This window comes from Cupressus sempervirens, chromosome 3 (assembly GCF_028749045.1).
Source record: "Cupressus sempervirens isolate cs-2001-9-10 chromosome 3, ASM2874904v1, whole genome shotgun sequence".
NCBI classification, from domain to species: domain Eukaryota; kingdom Viridiplantae; phylum Streptophyta; class Pinopsida; order Cupressales; family Cupressaceae; genus Cupressus; species Cupressus sempervirens.
Window position 1 is genome coordinate 713,223,079 of NC_143120.1, and position 23,654 is coordinate 713,246,732.

At 33.6% G+C, this 23,654-nt stretch overlaps 1 protein-coding gene across 1 annotated transcript; it reads left to right on the forward strand.

Moving 5' to 3' along the window:
• Window positions 1-20,810: 20,810 nt before the first annotated feature.
• LOC149568751 (auxin-responsive protein SAUR40-like) lies at window positions 20,811-21,472 on the forward strand. The gene has a single exon (XM_089816774.1). The coding sequence runs from the start codon at window positions 20,811-20,813 to the stop codon at window positions 21,294-21,296; it is 486 nt and encodes a 161-aa protein (XP_089672900.1). The 3' UTR covers window positions 21,297-21,472.
• The last annotated feature ends 2,182 nt before the right edge of the window (window positions 21,473-23,654 follow it).

Genomic DNA, 23,654 nt, shown 5'->3' on the forward strand with positions numbered 1-23,654 from the left:
TCACTTTCTTTTGATTTGAAATCTTCCCTTTTGGGTCTTGAAGTATCTTTTCCAAGCAATCTTTTTGTTCCCTCCTCAAGGTTCCCATGATCTTCCATATCATGGTAAGCTGCGAATGGGGCACTCTAAGCATACGATTTTGATCAAGTCTTTTGTTTGTTTCTTTTTTTTCTTGTGGGTTACCCAGTGTCGGTTCCACGTTGCTTCCTCTGGGACTCATGTGTGATGTTGGGGCAATCCTTGCATGTTTGTTTTGAGTAAGTTTATCAGTCCTCTGGATGGTTGGTGAAAAGGTCTTGATGTTTTTGGTAACTTTGGCAATTAACCAACAGTCCTATAGCAAATCTAGTGCTCAACTACATGGTGGTACTTCTCTTTGAAGTATCCCCCACTTAATAAGCTTCAATGGATTTTCTTCATCTCCATTATCCCCCATACATATCCAACATCTGTCTCTCCTTACCCAGCTTGTGCATCAGTATCTCTCAGAATCAATCATCACTCTTAGCTTTAGGGATCCATAATCCTAGTCTTAGGGATCCACCAATCCAATCAATCCACCAAGCCTCATGTTTCGAGATCCACAATCCTAGACCTAGGGATCTCTGAAACCCATCTTCCACCAATCCGACTCTTTGAAATCCTATTTCATCAACTTTATCATCCCATCATCCATCTCCCTATCTTGGATTCCTTTTTATAGCGCTTCGCTCCTTCATCCTCTACAATCCTTGAGATCTTAAGCTTGCTTCCTCTTGTGCCTCTGATTCTCCCTTTATCATTCTCCTGTAGTGAGAGTTTGAGCTAACTAAACCTCTTCTCTTAAGCCAATTTGAGTCTCCTTGCTCATCTAAGATTCTTGTACTTTTCAAGAAGCCGTCGAGCCTTGCTTTCTCTCCCCGTCACCTTTTTGAGGGGGCATCTCACAGTCCATTCTCTCCTCTTTTACTCTAGCCTTGGGCATCTTATTTTCTTACCTTTGATGCCATGCCACTTGCGGCATCACATCAAAGAGGGGTAAAATGTAGACACCTAAATCCTTTAAAAAATAAAGTATTTTTATTTTCTGAAAAAATTCCTGATGACATCATCATTAATTAATTAATTAATTTATTTTTATGCCATTAAATCTCTTTATCTTAATTAAAAATATTTAATTAAGGAATCCCTCCCACAAATGTTTAAATCTTATTTAAACATTATTTCCTTATTTATTAATTATTTAATTAATAAATTGACCAAAAAATCCAAAATAAATAAAAAATTTATTTTTTGCCCAAAACTTGGCTAATTTCCTTAGGACCACTAACCTCTTCCAAAATCTTCTAATCCTTTTTAAATTTTGATTAAAGGCTAATCCCATCATTTCCTACCCCTAATCCCAAGTCAAAATATTTAATTAAGATTAAATATTAATCCTCATGTTTATTAAAAAAGTTTTAATAAATATCTCTTCAACCCAAACCCTTGAAATAAATAAAACTTTATTTATTTCCTAAAACTCTAATTCATCCTCATCCTAAGAAGTTCTAGACTCTTCTAGAAAGTCTTCATCCTCATCCTAGGAAGTTCTAGACATCTTCTAGAAAGTCTTTATCCTCATCCAAAGTCTAGACTCTTCTAGAAGATGTCTTTAAACCTAATCCTAATCCCCTCCTAACCTTGTCACATTCCCTAAAAATGGGTTAAGACTTACTAACCCAAGCCAAAGTTAACAAATATCTCCTCCTTCACCCACCCTCATTAAATGCCATCCACTTGCCTATCCCTAAGCTAATCCTAAACCATCTTAATCCATCCTCTAATCATTTGCACAATCCTAAGAAATCTTAAAACCTTCCTAATCAAGCCCAAGTCGAAATTCCTCTCATCTCCCTCAAAATATCGCAACCATAAAACTTTATGAAGCCCACTAGGCCATAAATGACTCTTTCAAGCCCTTTCATTGTTCTTACAAGCCATTATGAGGGTCTTTATGAAGATTTTATCCCTTGAGCCTCCTTTGTTGACTCATCCTTCCCCTTTCCTCCATCCTCTCACCCTGTGACATGTGTCACTCTGTGATTGGCTATAAGGAAGCACAATCAATGTGCTCTCCTCTCATGCAATATGAGCCCTCCATAAGCTTTGTCCCATCCTTGCATCCTAGCCCTTGATCCCTCAAGCCTTTTTCCTATTTAAGGAATCCTCTCCCAAGCCATTTTAACACAATCCATGAAGTAAAATCATAATGCCATTTTAAGAAGCCATTTTACATCAAAACCATACACTCACACCCAAATTCCAACTCCATTTGAAGCCCTTTTTGAAGCATGAGATTGAACATACATCCTATCTATTTAGACAAAGCCACTCAACAAGAGAGCTTCTCATTGAGAGAGCCCATTAATGGCTCATATTCTCAATTGAGAGTTCATCTTAGTCTATCTTGAAGTTTATGAATTTTTTTTAGTTTGTAGAAGCTTTATTTAAATTTGGTTTCTATTAGCATACTAACATTGCTCATATACAATATTAAATGCCACTAAAGGTTCCAGACATAATCGAATGCTTCCAATTGCCTTTCTATCCAAAAGATCCTAGTCATCATTTGATATAGATCCCCAATTCTTGGTTTTTCCTTCCAATGGCTTCCATAAATCCTTCTGATAAAGATAATCTTCCATAACTGGAAGTTCTGCGCATTAAACTTGTCAACCCTCAGCTTACCCTCATCTGCCATCACTCCCACTCAACCATAAGACTCCCACTCAGCCGTAAGACTTTTTTGTAGAGGATAACTGAAAAAATAAGCTCGCTCTAATACCACTTGTTAGGATTAAACCTTAGACAAAAATAACAATTACATGTAAATATAACCAATATTAGAAAATAATAAATCACACAGAAAAGAAGACAAGACACCAAGATTTAACGTGGGTCACCCAAACCTTGGGTTACGTCCACCAAATAGCAAGTTTAATTTTATTACAATCTAGTGATTACAACCTAATTATAATCTATAATCCCTTATAGCTCAATACTACCGTAAGAACCAATTTTTTCATCACTCACAATGAAACAATCCCTAACCCTAAGCCCTTTTATACAAGTATTTTTATGTCGCTTTAGGGTTACAACATGCCAGCCATATTTTGGCCATACATCAACCATAAACTAATAATCTTCCTTGATCAGTCACCAAAAACTAACATGATTGACACAAACTAATCCATCTTGCAAGCTTTCTTGTTGTTGTATTGTGTAAACTCCTAGCCAGAATGCCTTAGCACTCACCTAGGGTTTGATGGTAAAATTAGCTCCCATACAACCCATGACTCCTCAAACTATATATACACTATATATAGAGTGTCCTACTTGATTCCAAGAGGCCATGGAAGTTTTTCCACATGAACTCAAGTAGGATGCATATTTACAAAATTGGCTCTCAACTAGGCAGTGAACCAATGAAACACAAGAAATTAACAAGATGCTTACCAATCATACAAAAAAGTTAAACCAATACCACAGAAGGAAATTACACAAAAATAATTGAAGTCTTTGTCCATTAGTTTGGTCCTTTCAATCCATCAAGTGACAAGATGAAGACTCTGTTCAAAAAAATGATCCGTACAATGCCTCTCCCACCTTTCATGTTAGGGTTTTTTTCACCTTATGTACCCTATTCATACATAGTTTTACCCTTAGGTTTGGATTAGAACACCATTAAGGTTATTTCCTAGTTTTCAGGAAAAGTTATCATGACAACTTTGCAAAGTTGTCATGAGCAACTTTTGCAACTTTTGCTCATTTAACAATTCCATCTCGTAACTTGCATATCTCAAGCTAGTATCCACTCCTTGGATCCCAAAACACTTAAAAATATCAAAAATATAAGAGCCTCTCCATTTTAGGATTTTTTTCAACCTTTGACCCTTTTGTTGACTTTTTAATAACTTTGACTCTAGAGCCTAATTGAACACACAAATCCCAAAACTTTAAACACCACACACACCAAAACAACCTTGGGACTTTATAGATAGTCCTTATTACCTTGGGAGTAAAATTGGAAAGATCTTCCAAGAAGACCTTAAGGTTCTCCTACACAATTCCCCCCTGTAACAAGGGAGTTAAGGACCCTATGGAGTTAAGAACTCCTTGCTGATACCATGCCTTTTGAAGTCACTCTTTTCTATCCAAATAGCCTTTGAATTTGGTTGGTATCTCCATTTCACTAGGTGCTCCATATATGCCTTTTGTCTAGTTGTCTTCTTCACCCTTGAATCCAATATCTTGGCAACCTATGGTTTGATCTAATCAGACCTTGAGTTCTTCCACATCCTTACTCACTTTACTACTGTACTATTCATCATTCATCTTTGGTCCTTTATATTTGATCAAGTCCTTCACATTGAAAATAGGAGAGGACATCTCCTTGGGTAATTCCACCATGTAGGCATTTGTACCATATTTAGCCAACACTTTTCATGGTCCAATACTTTTCATCTGTAGCTTACTTGGTATGCCCTTTTGTAATCTAGTCTTGCTCAAGAATACCACATTTTAGATCTCTTCTCCCTTCATCTCTCTTAGCTTTCAACTTCTGATTGGTCTCCATTAGTGTCTTCTTTACTTATTCATGTACCTCTCTCATTGATTGAGCAAAGTCATTAGTATGACCATTGATCCCTTCATACCCCTTTAAGTCTTTGAGCTCAAGGACTCCTCTTGGATGTAATCTATATACTACTTCAAATGGGCTTCTACTAGTAGTCCTATTTGTACTGTCATTATAAGAAAATTCTTCTTGAGGAATGACTTTCTCCCATCCTTGTTCATACTCCTTAGTTAAATATCTCAGTAGGTTACCAAGTACCTTGTTAATTACCTTTGTTCGCCCATCAGTTTGGGGATGATATGCATATCTATGGGACAAGTTGGTTCCTAGCCTCCTCCAAAGAGTCTTCCATAAGTGTCCCATGAACTTCACATCTCTATCTGCAACTATGCTTACTAGCAACCCATATATCCTTACTATCTCTTTGAAAAAAAGGTGTACAATGTGACTGGCATCGTGTGTTTTTTTGCATAGGATAAAGTGACTCATCTTGCTAAATTTTTCCACTACCACAAACACACTGTCCAAACTAGTTGGTGTCCTTGGTAACCCTACTACAAAATCCATGTCAATGCACTCCCAAGGCCTATTTGGGATGGACAATGGCTAGTAGAGACCTGCATTTGAAGATGTTCGCTTTGCCTTCCGACATACTCCACATTGCTCCACATATTTCTTTGCATCGTTTTGTATCCTAGGCAAATAGTAGAATCTCTCTACTAATTATAGAGTCTTGTTCAACACAAAGTGCCCACTCAAATTCCCATTGTGTTTCACATGAATGAGATTCTCCCTCATAGAGCCTCTAGGAACACACAATTCTTTGCCTTTGAATAGTAAACCATTTTGTAAAGTGTAGTTAGCATATTCATTATGAAAATGATTGTCAAATTTACTATAGACCATGTGGATTTTTAGAAGTCTACATCTCCTTTGTAGAGGTCCTTGAATTCCTCAACCCTAATGCTTTGCAATTATATTTCTTGGACAGTGAGAAACCTCTTGCTAAGTGCATTTGCAACCTTATTATTGACTTCCTTATTCTGCTTAATAGTTAAAGTGTAGGACTGTAGTAATTCCATCCACTTGATATGCCTCAAACTTAGCTTGTCTTGAGTACTGATGTAGCTTAGGGCTTGGTTATTAGTGTAAACCACAAACTCCTTAGGCAATAGGTACTCCCTCCACTTCTTAAGGGCTTGAACTAAAGCATATAGTTCTAGGTCATAGGATGAGTACCAAGACTTAGCCTCATTCAACCTCTCATTAAATAATGCCACTAGCCAGCCTTATTGGCTTAAGATTGCACCACTACAATGTTACTTGCATCACATTCCACTATGAATGGCTTATCAAAAATTGGGAACACTAGTATAGGTTGGGTAGCCACTTCCTTTTCCAATCTCTCAAAAAATTCATTAGCTTCCTTGGTCCACACAAACTTTTTCTTGAGTCCTCCTTTTATGGTGTCAAGGACTAGTGCACAAATTTCACTAAATCTTCTTGTAAACATCCTATAAAAATGAGCCAACCCATGAAATTTTTTGACTTCAGTCTTGTCTTAGTAATAGGCCAACTTAGTATGGCTTCATGCTTTCTCTTGTCCATCTTCAAGTTACGTTGTGATTGTACAAATCCTAGGTAGACTAATTCTTGTTTCATAAACTCACTCTTTTCAAGGTTTATGGTGAGTTTCTCCTCTTGGAGTTTCTTCAACACAAGTTCTAGGTGTTTCATGCATTCTTCCTTTGTTTTACTAAAGATGAGCATATCATCTAAGTATACTACTACAAATACTCCTATATAGTCCTTTAGAACCTCATTCATCACTCTCATAAAGGTACTAGGTGAATTTGTAAGCTTAAATGGTATTACTAGCCACTCATATAACCCCTTTGTGGTCTTAAAGATTGAGTTCCACTCATCACCCTCTTTCATTATAATTTGGTAGTATCCACTTTTTGAATCAATTTGGGACAATTATTTAGAACTTCCTAAGAAATCCATTAGTCTTTTACTCTAGGAATAGGAAATATATATCTAATAGTTATCCTATTTATTGCCTTAGAATCAATACACATTCTCCACTTACCTCCCTTCTTAGCAGCCAACACTACTAGAACCACACATGGGCTTATGCTCTTTCTGATCAACCTTTGGTCTAATAGCTCTTGGCCTTGTCTTGGTATCTCCTTATTTTGTTCTGGTGTCATCTTGTATTCTTCCTCATTAGGCAATGATTCCCCTAGCACAAAGTCTATCTAATGATTGATTGCTCTTTTTGGTGGTAATATAGCTAGTGTACCTTCACAAATAATGTCTTTGAACTGGTCTAGTAGTTTCTTTACCTCTTCTAGCATAGGTGATTGTTTAGATGACTCCTCCTCCCTAGGTTTAACCAATATAACATAGCCAACTCCTTCTTTCTTCATATCTTTTAGGAACTCCTTCCCACTCATCAAAAGTGTATTGGATTCTGCCTTCTCTACTACATCTTTATCCTATCAAAGTTTGGATCTCATAAGTTACTGTATTCTTCTTGAATGAGTATTTGTTCTCCTTACCATGGTGTATTTCCTCCCTATCATATTTCCATGGTCTACTTGTATATGAGAAATGTTAGTATGCTAATAGAAACCAAATTTAAATAAAGCTTCTACAAACTAAACAAAATTCATAAACTTCAAGATAGACTAAGATGAGCTCTCAATTGAGAATATGGGCCATTAATGGGCTCTCTCAATGAGAAGCTCTCTTCTTGAGTGGATTTGTCTAAATAGATAGGATGTATGCTCAAGCTTATGCTTCAAAAAAGGCTTCAAATGGAGTTGGAATTTGGGTGTGAGTGTATGGTTTTGATGTAAAATGGCTTCTTAAAATGGCATTATGAATTTACTTCATGGATTTTGTTTTTTTGCAAAGGAGAAGGATCCAATTTATAGGCAAGAGGCTTGAGGGATTGAGGGCTAAGATGCAAGGATGGGGAAAAGCTCATGGAGGGATCAGATTGCATGAGAGGAGAGCACATGGATTGTGCTTCCTTACAGCCAATCAGGGAGTGACACATGTCACAGGGTGAGAGGATGGAGGAAAGGGGAAGGATGAGTCAACAAAGGAGGCTCAAGGGATAAAATATTCATAAAGACCTTCATAATGGCTTATAAGAGCAATGAAAGGGCTTGGAAGAGTCATTTATGGCCTAGTGGGCTTCATAAAGTTTTATGGTTGGGATATTTTGAGGGAGATGAGAGGAATTTTGACTTGGGCTTGATTAGGAAGGTTTCAAGCTTGCTTAGGATTGTGCAAATGATTAGAGGATGGATTAGGATGGTTTAGGATTAGCTTATGGATAGGCAAGTGGATGTCATTTAATGAGGGTGGGTGAAGGAGGAGATATTTGTTAACTTTGGCTTGGGTTAGTAAGTCTTAACCCATGTTTAGGGAATGTGACAAGGTTAGGAAGGGATTAGGATTAGGTTTAAAGAAATCTTCTAGAAGAGTCTAGACTTTGGATGAGGATAAATACTTTCTAGAATAGTCTAGAACTTCCTAGGACGAGGATGAAGACTTTCTAGAAGAGTCTAGAACTTCTTAGGATGAGGATAAATTAGATTTTTAGGAAATAAATAAAGTTTTATTTATTTCAAGGGTTTGGGTTGAGGAGATATTTATTAAAACTTTTTTAATAAACATGAGGATTAATATTTAATCTTAATTAAATATTTTGAGTTGGGATTAGGGGTAGGAAATGATGGGATTAGCCTTTAATCAAAATTAAAGAAGGATTAAAAGATTTTGGAAGAGGTTAGTGGTCTTAAGGAAATTGGCCAAGTTTTGGGCAAAAAATAATTTATTTATTTATTTTGGGTTTTTTGGTCAATTTATTAATTAAATAATTAATAAATAAGGAAATAATGTTTAAATAAGATTTAAATATTTTTGGAAGGGATTCCTTAATTAAATATTTTTAATTAAGATAAAGGGATTTAATGGCATAAAAATAAATAAATAAATAAAAAAAATAATTAATTAATAAATGATGATGTCATCAAGAATTTTTTCAAAAAATAAAAATACTTTATTTTCTAAAGGATTTAGGTGTCTACACTACCAAGCAATAGATGACATGCATCCATTGGTAACACATCACAGAGTATTCTATCTTGACACTTGCCAATGGTGAACTCAATCAAGTGACTTTATAGGGACATTCATGAGGTATCTTGGTGAGATTCAACTTATGGACTGCCTCTACTAAGATGACATTATTAGTAGACCCTGAATCAATTATAACCCTACATACTTTTCCTAATATCTTGCACTTGACCCTAAAAAGTGATCTCTTTTTCTTGTGCTAATCATTGGTAGATTCTTTGATCAATATCCTCTTAAGCATCAAATTCTCACCTTTCTCTGAATCCAAAGTCACCTCTGAGTGTTTAGGGCAGTCCTCCTCTTGCACATATGCTATCTTTTTCTCCCTTTATGAATAAGATGGCTTGTTAGGACACCTATAAGTAGGGTGACCCAATTTCACACAGTTGTAACACTTCTTGGAAGAAAAATGAGAACTTCTTCTGAATCCACCCAATCTTCCTCTTCCACCACTGGAAAAAGTTCTTCCTCTACCATGATCACCCCTATTACTAGGTTCATGTTCTTGTTCAAAAAACATTGAGTCTCCTTGGCTTCTTCTCTCATGGCTTCTCCCACTAGAACCTCCTCTATGTCCACCTCTAGAGTCTCTACCTCTTCCTCTACCCCTAGTATTGGAGTCTTGTTTCTTTTTTGACTTTTCTTCCACTTTAATAGCCATCTAATAACAACTATGGAGGGTAGTAAGTGTAAAGAGACTCAAATCTTCTTGTATATTCCATCTGAGGCCATTTAGATGCCTAGCAACCTTGATGCTTTCACTTTCTTGCAATCTAGACCTAAGGCTTAGTCTCTAAAACTCCTCAGTATAGGAAGCCACTTCTAGGTCTCTCTATCTAAGGTTTTGTCTCTTCTTGTGTAGTTGGATGTTGTAATCCTCTGGTAGGTAGTTTTTCTTCACTTTATCCACCATAGTCTTCCAATTGACTATTGGCTTCTTGCCTTCCTTTCCTCTTTCTCCTTGCAAGAACTTCCACCAGCTTAATGCTTGTCCTATTAATCTTGATTTGGCTATCTTCACCTTTTGTGTCTATGTTATGCCATTACATTCAAAATTATTTTCCATACCCTCAATCCATTCCATAACTAACTCTACATCCTTCCTTCCAGTGAAGATAAGGATGCCTTCTAGTGCTTACCACTTAGTGCCTTTAAGGCCTCGAGGAAAGGTTCCTCAACTAATAGAGGGTCTCATTCAGGTTCTATTTCCTCTTCTACTTGACTTTTACCTTTGTCTTTGTCTACTTTTGGCTGCTCTTTCATCTTTCCTGCAGTCTCAACAACTTCTTCTAGTTTTTTCTTCATCTCTTCCACAACTTCCTCAAGAAGCCTATTCTTCTCTTCTTGTTATATCAAACCTCTTTCCAAATTTGTATTGGTCACTATGGTGCCTTCTCCTATGGATTCAATTTCCTCTTACATACACACTTCACTTCCCAAGCCTTTCGATGGTTCTGATACCACTTTTATGGGGAGTACTAACTCTCCAGAGTCCCATGGCTCTTTCTAAGATCTATTCTTTGGTTTTTCTAAGGTATTCCTCACTACCCTACTCAAAGATCACTTATAGGATCCCTAACCACTTTTACAACTCTCCACCAACTTCAAACACTCAAATATGCTCTGCAATCCTCTATGCAATCATGGGCTCAACTTAGGCATTTTCTCTCCCAAACTGGTCCAGGGACTAGGAATGAGAATCCCTACTCTTCCTTAACTAGCTTCCATCTATTTTGATCCCTCTTGTTGCATACCTCCTTGGTTTCTCTATCAAGTTATTGTAACCCCCCAACCTAGTTAGTGATTCTTCCTACAATCTTCCTAGGATTCAATATTTCCTAGGTCTTAGTCTCCCTAAGTGTTTGTACATAGGACTTCCATTGAACCCCTATTTTCAAGGGTTTCTAGGGCATGTAAACCAGTCTAGGTTCTTGCCTTCTTTTGGATGCTCTATTCAACTCTTTTTCTCTCCTCGTAGTCATTTACCAAGAAAACATGACCATAATCACTCCCACCATTGATTAGCATAAACTAACCCATCTTGCAAGCTTTCATGGTGATGTACTATGCAAACTCCTAGCCAGAATGCTTCATCACTCTCCTAGGGCTTGATGGAAAAATTATCTCCCCTACAAACCATGACTCCACAAACCATATGCATACTATATACAAAGTCTCCTACTTGATTCCAAGAGGCCATGGAAGTTTAGCCATGAGAACTCAAGTAGGATGCATATTTACAAAATTGGCTTTGAACCAAGTAGTGAACTAGTGAAACACAAGAAATTAACAAGATGCTAACCAGTCATAAAATAAAAATAAAAATTAAACAAATGCCACATAAGGAAAGTATATAACAAAATTTGAAGTCTCAGTGCATTAGTTTAGTCCTTTCAATTCATTACATGACTGGATGAAGGTTATGTTCAAAAAAATGCAGTCAATTCTTGCTCTTTCCAAACCTCAATCTGTACAATGCCTCTCCAAACTGTCAGGTTAGGGTTTTTCTAACCTCATATACTCTATTCTCATGTAGTTGGACCCTTAGGTTGGGCTTAGAATACCATTAAAGTGATTTCCTAGTTTTTAGGAAAAGTTGTCATGAGCAACTTTTGCTTGTTCAACAATTCCATCTCCTAACCTGTATATCTCAAGCTAGTATCCACTCCTTGGATCCAAAAAAACTTAAAATGATCAAAAGTATAAGTGCCACTCCATTTTAGGATTTTGGTCAACCTTTGACCCTTTTGTTGAATTTCCAAGGGCTTTGACTCTAGAGCCTAATTGAACACACAAATCTCAAAACTCTAAACACCACACACACCAAAATAACCTTGGGACTTTATAGCTATTCCTTATTACATTGGGAGTTTTCTAGAACTTCCTACAAGATAAAATTAAAAATATCTCCCAAGAAGACCTTAAGGTGCTCCTGCACCATGTTTGCTTCAAACCATAAAATACTTTGTTAAGTTTACCTCCTAAGATCTTCTGATTTGGCTCCACTAATTATCCTTTATGTTGTTCAATTTAGACCTCTTCATCTAATATTCCATTTAGAAAAGTGGACTTAACATCCATTTGATATACTTTGAGTGTATGCCAATAAGGTTCTAACTCCTTCCAATTTTGTAATAGGTGCAAAGGTATCTCCATAGTCAATTCCTTCTTCTTGGGAATAACCTTTACAAACTAGTTTTTCTTTGTTCCTCACAACTTCACCTTTCTCATTTAATTTGTTTCTGAGTATCTTCTTGGTTCCAATCACATTCTTATATTTTGGTCTATGTATCAGTGCTCATGTATCATTCTTTTCAATATGATCTATCTCCTTATTCATACAATTAATCCAGTCTTTACTTTTAGTTTATCCCTTACAATCATAGGCTCAATATCACCAATCAAACATGTATTTTACTTCAACTTACTTGTTTTCATGACTTAAGAACTCTTGTCTCCAATTATCTAGTTTTGTGAATGGTGTCTTCTCACATACTTTGCTAAAATAGGCTTAAATATGCATTTGGAAACATTATCAATATGCAATTGGGGCCTATCATTTTGCTCAGGTTGTTCATATTGGTGGCTTGAGTAATATATGCAATTGCTTGGTGTCCTTTTGTTGTTGATCAATATGCAATTTTATTGACTTAGTTTGGTGTTTGGGTATTGTATCTAGTGCTTCATATTGAACATATACAAATTTGTTATAATCCTCAAGTTCCTTCTTTCTCTCATTATCATTCTTATCTGCAAACTCATCAATTATAACATTTGCACTCTTAAACATTGTGTTAGTCACTTTATTCTTGATCATTTGTAAGCCTTGCTCCTAGTAGAGTAACCTTGAAATATACCTTTATCACCTTTTGAATAAAACTTTCCATTTCTTGAATCTTTATGAATATAACACCTACTTCCAATTTTTTTTTGAAATAACTTACATTTGGTGTATGAGCATATCAAAGTTCATATGGTTTTTTGTTTGTTCCTTTCTTCAACTGAACTCAGTTGAGCTTATAGACAACAATTCTTATAGCTTCTTTGAAACATTTGTACAACTCTTTTTTCAATTAGCAGCGTTCTAAAAATCAATAATAGTTATGTTCCTTCTCTATAATTCTACTCCAATGTTGTGTTCTAGGGGCATACAACTTTCTCTTAATTCCATGCTCAACACAACAGTTAGTAAATTCATCATGCATGAACTCACTACCTCTATTGAACTTCAAACATTTCAACTATTTTCCAGTTTCCTTTTCAACTCTAGATTAATACCACTTGAATGTATTAAATGCACAAGATTTAGATTTCATAAAGATAACTATCATCATTCTAGAATATTCATCAACAAATAGTATGAAATATTTATCTCCATAGTAGCTCTCAACTTTCTTAGGTCCACACAAAATAGTATGAACTAGCTCCAGTATCATTAGATACATGATACTTACTTTAGAAACTAGACTTAGTCAACTTACCAAGTTGACATTGCTTGCACATAACATTATTAGGTTTATGCAAGTTTAGTAAGCCTCTTGCTTTCTTACTTCTACTCACTTAAAAAAATTGTTAAAGTTCACATGACAAAGTCTCTTATGTCATAACCATATATCTTCTACTCTAGCAAATAGGCATGTACTCATAGTAGGATCTAGGTCTTGTTTTCTCTCTAGTTCCAATTAGATATCCATCACCATCATAGATCTTTACCTTTACATTGTAAAATTCTTATCTTTGACCTGTATTATTTAGTTATGCAACACTCAACAAATTATACTTTAGACCTTGAACCCAATAAGCATAATCATATCTGATCTTATCATTCAATATAATTAATGATCCTCTACCTTTCACTGGATATTAATTCCAAGTTTAATAGTTCCACTATCATATTCTTCTAACTTTTCAAACTTATCTATATCACCAGTCATGTGATGTGAATAATCACTATCAATAGTCCATGTATCATTCTTATTAATGTGAGAAATAAGGATTTTTTCATTCTCATATCTTTCTTCATTTGAATCTTCTTTAATAATAACATATAAACTTTCCTCATCTACATTCTCCTTGTCTCTCTTGTCACTCCTATTCTTGCTAGGAATCTACCAACAAAATGAACAACTTAATTGCATTTAAAATATATCAGGAGTAGTTTACCTTTATACCTTTCTTTACCTCTCAATAGCCTTCAAGCTCTTCATCTTCTTTATCATCTAAATCTAAATTACTCACATCCTTTCTATACTTATCTTTCTTGAAATTTCAATAGTTAGTGATGTCTTGAAAGAATTATCAACTTTAGGTACACAAGTATCAAAGTTAATCAACTCAAATGTATTAATCTATGAAACAAACCATCAAGGGTAAGAGTATTACCATGCATAGCTTTGAATTCATGAATACCATATACTCTAATAGCATATATAGGCAATAATCTTCTCAATTTACTTAAAACTTCTTCATCACCAAGGACTCCTTTAACATCTTTGATGACACTCAAAACTTCTTTGATTCATTAACTATATTGAACAACATTTTCTACTTCTTTCATCCTCATCTCATTACACTTTCCTCTTAGAATTTCAACTTTGGCTCTCAATATATTATGATCTCCACTAGCTATAATTGTCAAATTATCCCACATGCCTTTAGCAGTAGCACAATCTTTTACATCATCAAATTTGACATCCTTAAGGGAAGAATCAATCTCAATCATCAAACTATTGTGTTCTATCTTCTGGTTCATCTCATCAACTATCATAGGGTAGTTTGGAGGTGTGTACTAGTTATCCAAATAGTGAAATATAATTTCTCCAATATTTGATAGATACAACCTCATTTTTCTCTTCCATGATGAAAAATTATCCTCGTTAAGCTTAGGTACCTCTCTATTATACATCTTTGGATCTTTAGCTTAAGTCCCTTTAAACTTTCTCATTCTAGCACCCAATACCAATTGTTAGATAAATAAGAGGGGGGTGGGGGGTAAATTAGTTATAACTAGTTATACTATAGGCCTTAAACATACTTTTCACAAACTTAAACTCTTTTATCTTTCAGATCATTAGCTTGGTAAACATGTCACAGAACATAATATACACTTTCTATTAGACTATCAACTTCATATTTCTTTATCTATTGAATAATAGAGTAAACTTTCTATGTATATACTTGGTTGTAGAAGTAAAAAATAAACATGAAATATCATGAAAAAAAGCATCGACACAGTTTTGACAAAAGTATTTTAAAAAGGAAATCCTATTAAGGAAAAAGCCAACTGGGAAGTAGCAACCCAAAAAAATTTACTCTTTTGAAGTGAGCTCTGCTTGTTAGAGGTTACATACACATCATTACATGTGACCTTGTTAAGACCATCTAGACCTTATCATTCCATGAAAAATCTATAAAATGACCTACTCTAAAGGACTTATAAAACAATCAATTGAATGTTACTAGATAGGATTTCAATAAGACTATTAGGTCCACTCATTTTGATATTTTCTACTATGTAATGGTTAAAATTCAATAATGAAATGATCTGTTAGGCTTAGCATTACTTGGCTTGTTTAGATATTTGTTTCTCTCTATCTCTATCCTTCTTTTATTCCTTCTTATCCTTTTTGGCTGATCCACTCAACACTTCTCTTGCTTAATCTTCACAATGTAGTCGAACTCGATTATCTTTTGGCTATCAACTTCTTCTTCAACTTGATCAACAACAATGAGCATCATTCTCATTGCTTAAAAAGAAACCTTTTTGCATTGTTATTCCATCAAATCTATCTATTTTGTTGTTTGATCACAATCGTCAGATCTTCAATCAACTCAGGTTCATTGAATCTGGACACTCTGTTAATACACCTTCACCTTGAAATTTGTACTTTATTTGATCTCCTTTAAAATTCTCCAACTATTGATCTCATAACTAACTTCATCTTTATCCTTGGATCTTCTTGAAAAATCTTTATTTTCTTCAAATGTGTACCTTAGGTTACATCTTTTCTATATTGTTCTTTCTTTCCATGCTCGATTAATACTACACCTTGCTTGATCAAGACTAGGCTTGGTTAGCACTAACTTTTCTCAGTTGACAGTATACTTCCTTCACACTTCATCAAGTGCTCGGTGACAACTATAGTAGCTAGGTTAATACTAAGATTCTTCTTTCACTAACCAAATTGGCTTGCTTATACATGATCTCAATATTTAATCAATCATGTAAAATAATCAAACCAACATTATATTTTCATAGTCTAACTCATTCAAGTTTCTAGTGAATATTGTACACTTATTATCGCTTACATTATTATTATACTTGAACTTCAAATCATGTTCATCAATCAAATGATATGAGAGTCTACTAAATTAGCATAACATCTCACCAATTAAGGCTTGACATTAATGAAAATATAACAACTGATATGACTCTTTGACATGTACATTAACAACATTATCATTTGGTGCTAACCTCCCTCCCTCCCTCCCTCTCTCTCTCTCTCTCTCACACACACACACACACACACACACACACACACACACGCACATGCACACACACGTGCACACACACACACACACACACACACACACACACACACACACACACACACACACAACTATTTAACTTTTCATTCTAAGATTTCTCATACCCACATATAGCGTTGACAAAATTTAATTTTATAATGTACATTTTCATAACCTCATTTATCGAAGAAAAATAGTAAAAATAAAAATATATAATCATAAAAAGACATGTAGTCCTTAAAATTTTCAAGGACACACAAATTTGGGAGGGGTGGACTATTATTTAAGCACTAATCATCAATATCCATGAATATAATTTTCTAAATTATTATGAAAGCCATCATCCCACTAATATTATCATTAATAATCAATCAATCAATATACAATTTACCTATCAATAAGAGTAACAATAATCAATCTATTGATAGTTCATTAATAATATATTATTAATCAATATAGACTATCAGTACAAATATTTATATTAATATAAGCAAATGAATGTGATATAGATATAATTTATTAATTCATATTAATGCATTAATGAAAATACAATTATAGTACCTTTATCTAAATTGAATCCACATTACGTATACATTAATAATAAATAGCCTATTATGAATTCCATCCTAAATTCTAGTTAAAGTAAGGGTATTAAGAAATAAGAAAAACATCAATTGAAAATGTTGTTTAGAAAGATTGTGACTCACCATATTAATATTAATAATATATGAATTAATTGATAATATTGAATAGGTAAAGAAACAAGATTCGTCCTAAATGGGAAGCACAATAAGTAATAAAAATTGGAAAATGGAATTTAAGCCACAATTATAAGGCGACTCATAAAAAAAAAGTAACTTTTGAAGGTATGTTCCTAAACCTTAGTAAGCTAAAAATATATAAATGAGGTTTAGTCCCATTTCATTTATTTACCAACTTAAATATAGGTCAAAGATTTAGTAATTTTGGAAAATAACTTGGGATTCAAGAAATTAGACATCAGGAGAATTGATTAAGGAGTATAAATTGGACAAATTATTAATTGGTATATGATATACATAATTAATATGATGGATTTGTACTTGCATATCATATGCAAATATATCTTTATGATTTATGACATGGTTAACATAGGTTCTTTATGGGAGGAATGATTGATCCTATATTTATTGTGTCAGTATGTGATATTGACGCCATGAAGATTGATGAAATCTCTATAATATCAATATGTGAGAAATTTCTAACATCTCTATCTAATCAACATAACTAGTATTAACACATAATATCCATGTGCAAGACTATTATGACGATGTCAACATATGCATATGTGATTGGCCTTGGATAGATCATGTCTCATCAAGGTAGAAGATTAAGGGTTGCACTCTAGCTAAGACAATGAAATAATTCATGAGGATGGTTCTAGGAGAGATGTTATATCATTCAAAACTTTGGATCTATACTCAGGAGGGTTAGGGATCCTGATCTAGAGATGTCTTTAAGGTTGGGGTTTCGATATAGGGTAGAATAGTATAGTTAAACTTATTTGTTAAAATTTTAACATTTATTTTGGAGACATTTCTACTTCCAAGATAACCCTAATAGAGGGGACATTGCATACTTCCATCTAAAATCTACATATGAATCACTAACCAACAAGAATAACCTTATGCACTTAAGAATATTCAAACTTTAATTTACAAAAACTCATTAGAATTTTTTACTACTTGGATTCAAGGGAAATATATATGATGATTATAGGGTTGAGCTTTTGCAAGGTTTTGAATCAAACTTCATTACGGGATAAGAAACATGTTTTCTTTAGAATTGTGCTAGCATTTGATTAAAAAATTCTTCATAATGTTGTACCAAAACCGTTGAAGTGACAAGACATTCCTCATAATGATCTACACACACACACACACACACACTCTCTCTCTCTCTCTCTCTCTCTCTCTCTCTCTCTCTCTCTCTCTCTCTCTCTCTCTCTCAAGTGCTATAGAATTTTAGGAACTAAAAATGTAAACAAGTTTTGTTTCCTATTACTTCTTGTATTTTTGGTCCCTAAAGATGACCTTAGAACTTCACTGTTGTAGTAGTAGAAACACATGTGTTAATAACTCATACATGTATTTCACACTACAACTATTTCTTATGAGAAATCAAGGTCTAAGATCATCTTTAGGGGCCAAGAATGTGAATGAATCAAGAAACTTAATCCATTCACAAATTTGTCCCAAATGATGAGTTCTACAAGCATTTTAGAAGTAAAAATGAGAACATGTTTAGGGGAAGTAACACATATGCTTTACTTCTAGAGTGAAAGTGGGGAAGGGGGAGATCCTCCAAATAAAATCTAGAACTTTTAATTATTTAATTTATTTCTTTATTCCATTTGAATGAATAAAAAATAAATTAATTGACAATATTGAATAGGTAAAAATAGTAGAAGATTCATCCTACATAGGAAGCACAAGTAATAAAAAATAGAAAAGGAAAAAAGCCAAAATTATAGGGTGACTGAGCCGTATGTTCCTAAACCTTAGTAAGCTGAAAATATATTAGTGGGGTTCAGTCTCATTCCATTTATATACCAATTGAAATATAGGACAAGGATTTAGTAAATTTGGACTATAATCTAGAATTAAAAAATTAGACAATATTGATTAAAGAATATATGTGTGTGTGTGTGTAGATTGATCTTAAATTTATCGTGTTAGTATGTGGGACTAACATCATGGAGATTGATGGATCCCTATAATGCTAGCATGTGAGATTGCTAATATCTCCATCTAATCTACATGACTGGGATTAATTTATAATCTATATGTGCTAGAATATTATAGTGTTGTCAAAATATGCATATGTGATTGGCCTTGGATAACCAAGAAGAATTTTAAGAGGTGCACTTTAGTGAAGATGGTGAAATAATCAAGGATGGTTTTAGAATTGATGTTACATCATTGAAAACTTTAGAGATCCTTGGAAAGGTTAGGGATCTCAATTTAAAGGCGTTTTCAAGGTTGGGGTTAAAATGAAGGGTATAATATTATAGGTGGACATATTTTGTTAAAATTGTAACATTTATTTTTTAGGTATTTCTTGTCCCAAGTTAATCCTAATAGAGGGTACACTACATACTTCCATATGAAATCTACACATAAATCACTAACCAACAAGAACAACCTTATGCATCTAAGAACAATCAAGCGTTCATTTACAAGAACTTACTATAATTTTGTACTAGTAGATTCAAGGGAAATACATTTGAAAATTTTGTGGATTATGGGTTTGAGCTTTTGCAAGGTTTCAAATCAGCCTTAATTTGGTGAGAAATATTTTTTAAAAATAATTTCGTTAACATTTGATTAAAATATTATTCATAATGTTGTGCTAGCACCATTGAAGTGGCAAGACATTCCTTATAATGATGTACTCTCTCTCTCTCTCTCTCTCACACACACACACACACACACACACACACACACACACCCACACACACACACACACAAATAAAAATAAAATAAAAAATAAAAAATAATAATGTTTAGTAACTGGAAATGTAATCAATTTTTATTTCCTTGAAATCTATTTGCATTTTTGGTCCCTAATGATGAGTCTAGAACTTCAACGTTGTAGTGTTACAAATACATGTGTTAATAACTCATACATGTATTTCATACTACAACTATTCATCATGGGAAATTAAGGTGTGAGCTCATGTTTAGAGACCAAGAATGTGAAAGAGTTAGGGAAACTTAATCCATTCACAAATTTGTCCTTAAAGATGAGTCCTACAAGCATTTTAGGGGTAAAAATGCCAACAAATTTAGGGAAAGTAGCACATATGCTTTACCTAGAATTAAAGTAGAGAAGGGAGAGATCCTTCAAATCAAATCTATAAATTTTGTTTAATCAAAATACAGTAGCTATTATTAATACATATGATTTTTTTAACAAACTTTAAATTATTTTATTTATTTCTATTAAAAAGTTGAACATTGTTAAAAATTTAAATAAAATCTAAAACAAAAATTATATAGTTTTTCCATCTAATCCAAACATAAGTGACTGCTATTGATACATATAGACTTTTAAGTGACTGTTATTGATACATATAGACTTTTGTTATTATAAACTATTTAATTTGAATATATTAAAAATGAACGGTAATATAAATAGAGTCCAAAACGAAAATTATATTAACATTATAAACAGTTACTGATGTATCAATACCAGATACATGTTTATCATTAAGATTATAATCCCAAATGTCAACTAATCTTTCGAGTACTACAAAGAACTCATACAACTAAGACATTCTGGTTACAGAACACCCAGATCTATCGTTTCTTAAAGAATGTGCAGAGAAACTGAAACGTACGCATCTGTTAAAGGAAAAAAAACATGGAGCACCGTATTTAATGGGAACACGCCGCTGGTTTGAAAGAAGTTTCTTATCTTCTGTACGGAAACTGATCACTATTCACGACAGATGAGAGGAAGGAGAGAGAGAGAGAGAGAGAGAGCGCACATGGTCACAACTACCACTTTTATATTAGAAAAACAGACATCTCTAACTGGCACTCGTTTCCACCGCAAACGCGGAGAATCAACTCATCATTCTCTCCACCGCTTTATATACACAAGAAGCATTTATATACACAAAGCCCAAAACGACTTTCTCAACTTACAACAAGCATTTATCATGGCTATGGCGATCTTCTCTTCCTGCAACAAAAGCTTATTATCATTCTCCTTCTTTCCTCTGAAGCGTTGCACGAGTTGCTTCATGGCTGAAGGGAAATGTGTACGCAGAGGATACGTGGCAGTGCGCGTGGGTGTGGAGCAGACCAAGTTTGTGATAGCTGTTTCTTACATAAATCATCCTCTCTTTGCCCAACTTTTAGAAGACGCGGAGGAGGTTTTTGGGTTTGAGCAGCAGGGGAGTCTGAGAATTCCATGTACTGTTCAAAAGTTTCTCGTCACAATCAGAGCAATTGTCAAGAGCTGTACATAATCGATTAAATTTTTTCTTCTCTTCTTTTATCAGATAGTTAATGGAGTTTGATCCATATGCCTTGAATTCATATATTGTACTTTTGGTAAATAGTTGCCGTGTGGACAGAAAAGCTCTCCACTCATTGTGTACTGTAAAAGATAAAAAGGGAATACAAAACATATTGTGCTGGAAAAGCATCTTGTACTTCTGTAAAGCAAATATAGTTGGGCTTAGCTTAATCTAAGACAATGCACTAACCATGCTTAAAATTAGCTTATATTAGCTCTATGACAGCTCAGACTAAATAATGGATGGATTAGATTTTAAGCATCTTATATTTCTGCGAAGGAATATAACTTGCCCTCAGTTTAATCAAGGCAATGCATTGTAATGGTTCAGATACGTTAGTATTTGACAGTTGGCTTAAATAATTGATGAATACAATGTTAGTTGTGTTGGTCTAGATAAGATAGAGTGGAGTGTGGAAGAATACGGAAATGAGAGAATAAGTAATGGGATTGGGAATGATCTTAGTTTTGTACAATGATATATTATATAACAATATGTTATATGTTGTTACGTAAATATATTAAGTCAAAAATTTTAAAATATATTATAATTTTCACAATAATTTTGAAATTCTAATATGTTGAGAAAAATGTTTTACATTCGCATATATCTACATACACTTACATATACACATATATGCAAAGAGATAAAGTAATTCATCTAATTATATTTAAAGATTCAAACATGTGATTTGACAAAAAGAAAATTTATATTTTTGAAAAGGATCTTCAGTAATTATATATACAATTATAACTACATGTAAGGTAAATATTTATACATCAAATGTACAAGGAGATAAAATAAAAAAAGTTCGAATTTCCTATTAACTCCTCAAATGGTCTTAGTTTGTAATTGTAGACATGAAAAATTCTTTTTATCAATATTTTTTAATTTACTATTAGGCACATCGTTATCACACTTATTACAATTATCATTATTATTGTATTTATTGTCATTATCAAATTACTAAATAGATTAGCTAAATTATTTGTTATTATAGATTTTTTTGATAAGTAATAAGTTTCATCAACTTCTTTACAATTTATATTAATAACTTACAATTTTCATTTGATTTATCTATTTAATTAATTGGTAAAAAATATTATTAATCTCTTATAAATTAATTATGGTGTGTTGTGATGGTTACGTTGTTGTGTTGTTGTTTTTGCCTTCAAGGTTCAAATCACATTGGGAACAAGGTCCCCCATTTGTGGCCTAGCCTATACTTTAAACCATAATATGTACATTAATTACAATCATAAACCTATTAAATCAAGATAGTTACATTAAATGATACAAGCACACACACATATTACCAATGTACTGTACACATTATCTATGTTATTATATACACATTATTAATTTTCATGGCACACACACTTGATATACAAATCAATCGAGGGTGGGTTTATTCTATATTTTGTAATACTTGAACACATTTGTGGCTAGGAGCTTCACTGAAACCTTTCCTATCCCTTAATTGTGATTACCCTTGATCTATAGACAAGAGGGTCAAATTCATACTCCCAAAATTTCACCACCCATGCCATGATCATATTGGATATCAAGATCGAACTCTCAAGAGACCTATCACATCACAAATAAAACAACTGAAAAGAAAATGTATTTATCATTCTATAATGTGGTGTAATTAGTTACACTCAATCCCATATCAATATGTTGATCACAACATTTGGGGATTGTTAAGAACTCATTTAGAACCTTTTATTACCAAACTATCATTCAAATGCAATTGATAACTTCAATAAAAGTACATTGTGCACTACAGTTACATGGTTTTAGAGAAGGTACATTTCTATGGCCCACAAGTATAACTTAGCACCACCTTGAAAAAATCCCTCATGGTTTTGTATCTTCAAGCTAGAAATGAAGGTAAATTTACTGACCTAAATTCCTATTTGATTGAATATAGCCACTTACTCACCTTGCCTAATCATTGGCAATGAACCATTACTTCCTTTTGATAGTGTTAGGTTTGATCAAGAAGGTCCTAAACAATCCAAAAGATGAAGTACATGTGAGCATAATAAATTAAAAATAGATAAAAAATAACGAAAAAGAATGTAGAAAATCTAATATAAATAACCAATCTAGTGTCACTTTACATTTAAAAGTTCATCTTATTTTAGAGACAATCTTTTATCCCATGTTTGGCTTGTTGGTTATTATGTTAGTTTGAGGAACATTTACAAAATTGATTCTTAAAAGTATTAGATGCTATCTAATATTAACTTTTAGTAAATATAGATATACATTAAATATATGTCTTGTTGTAAATTTATGGTA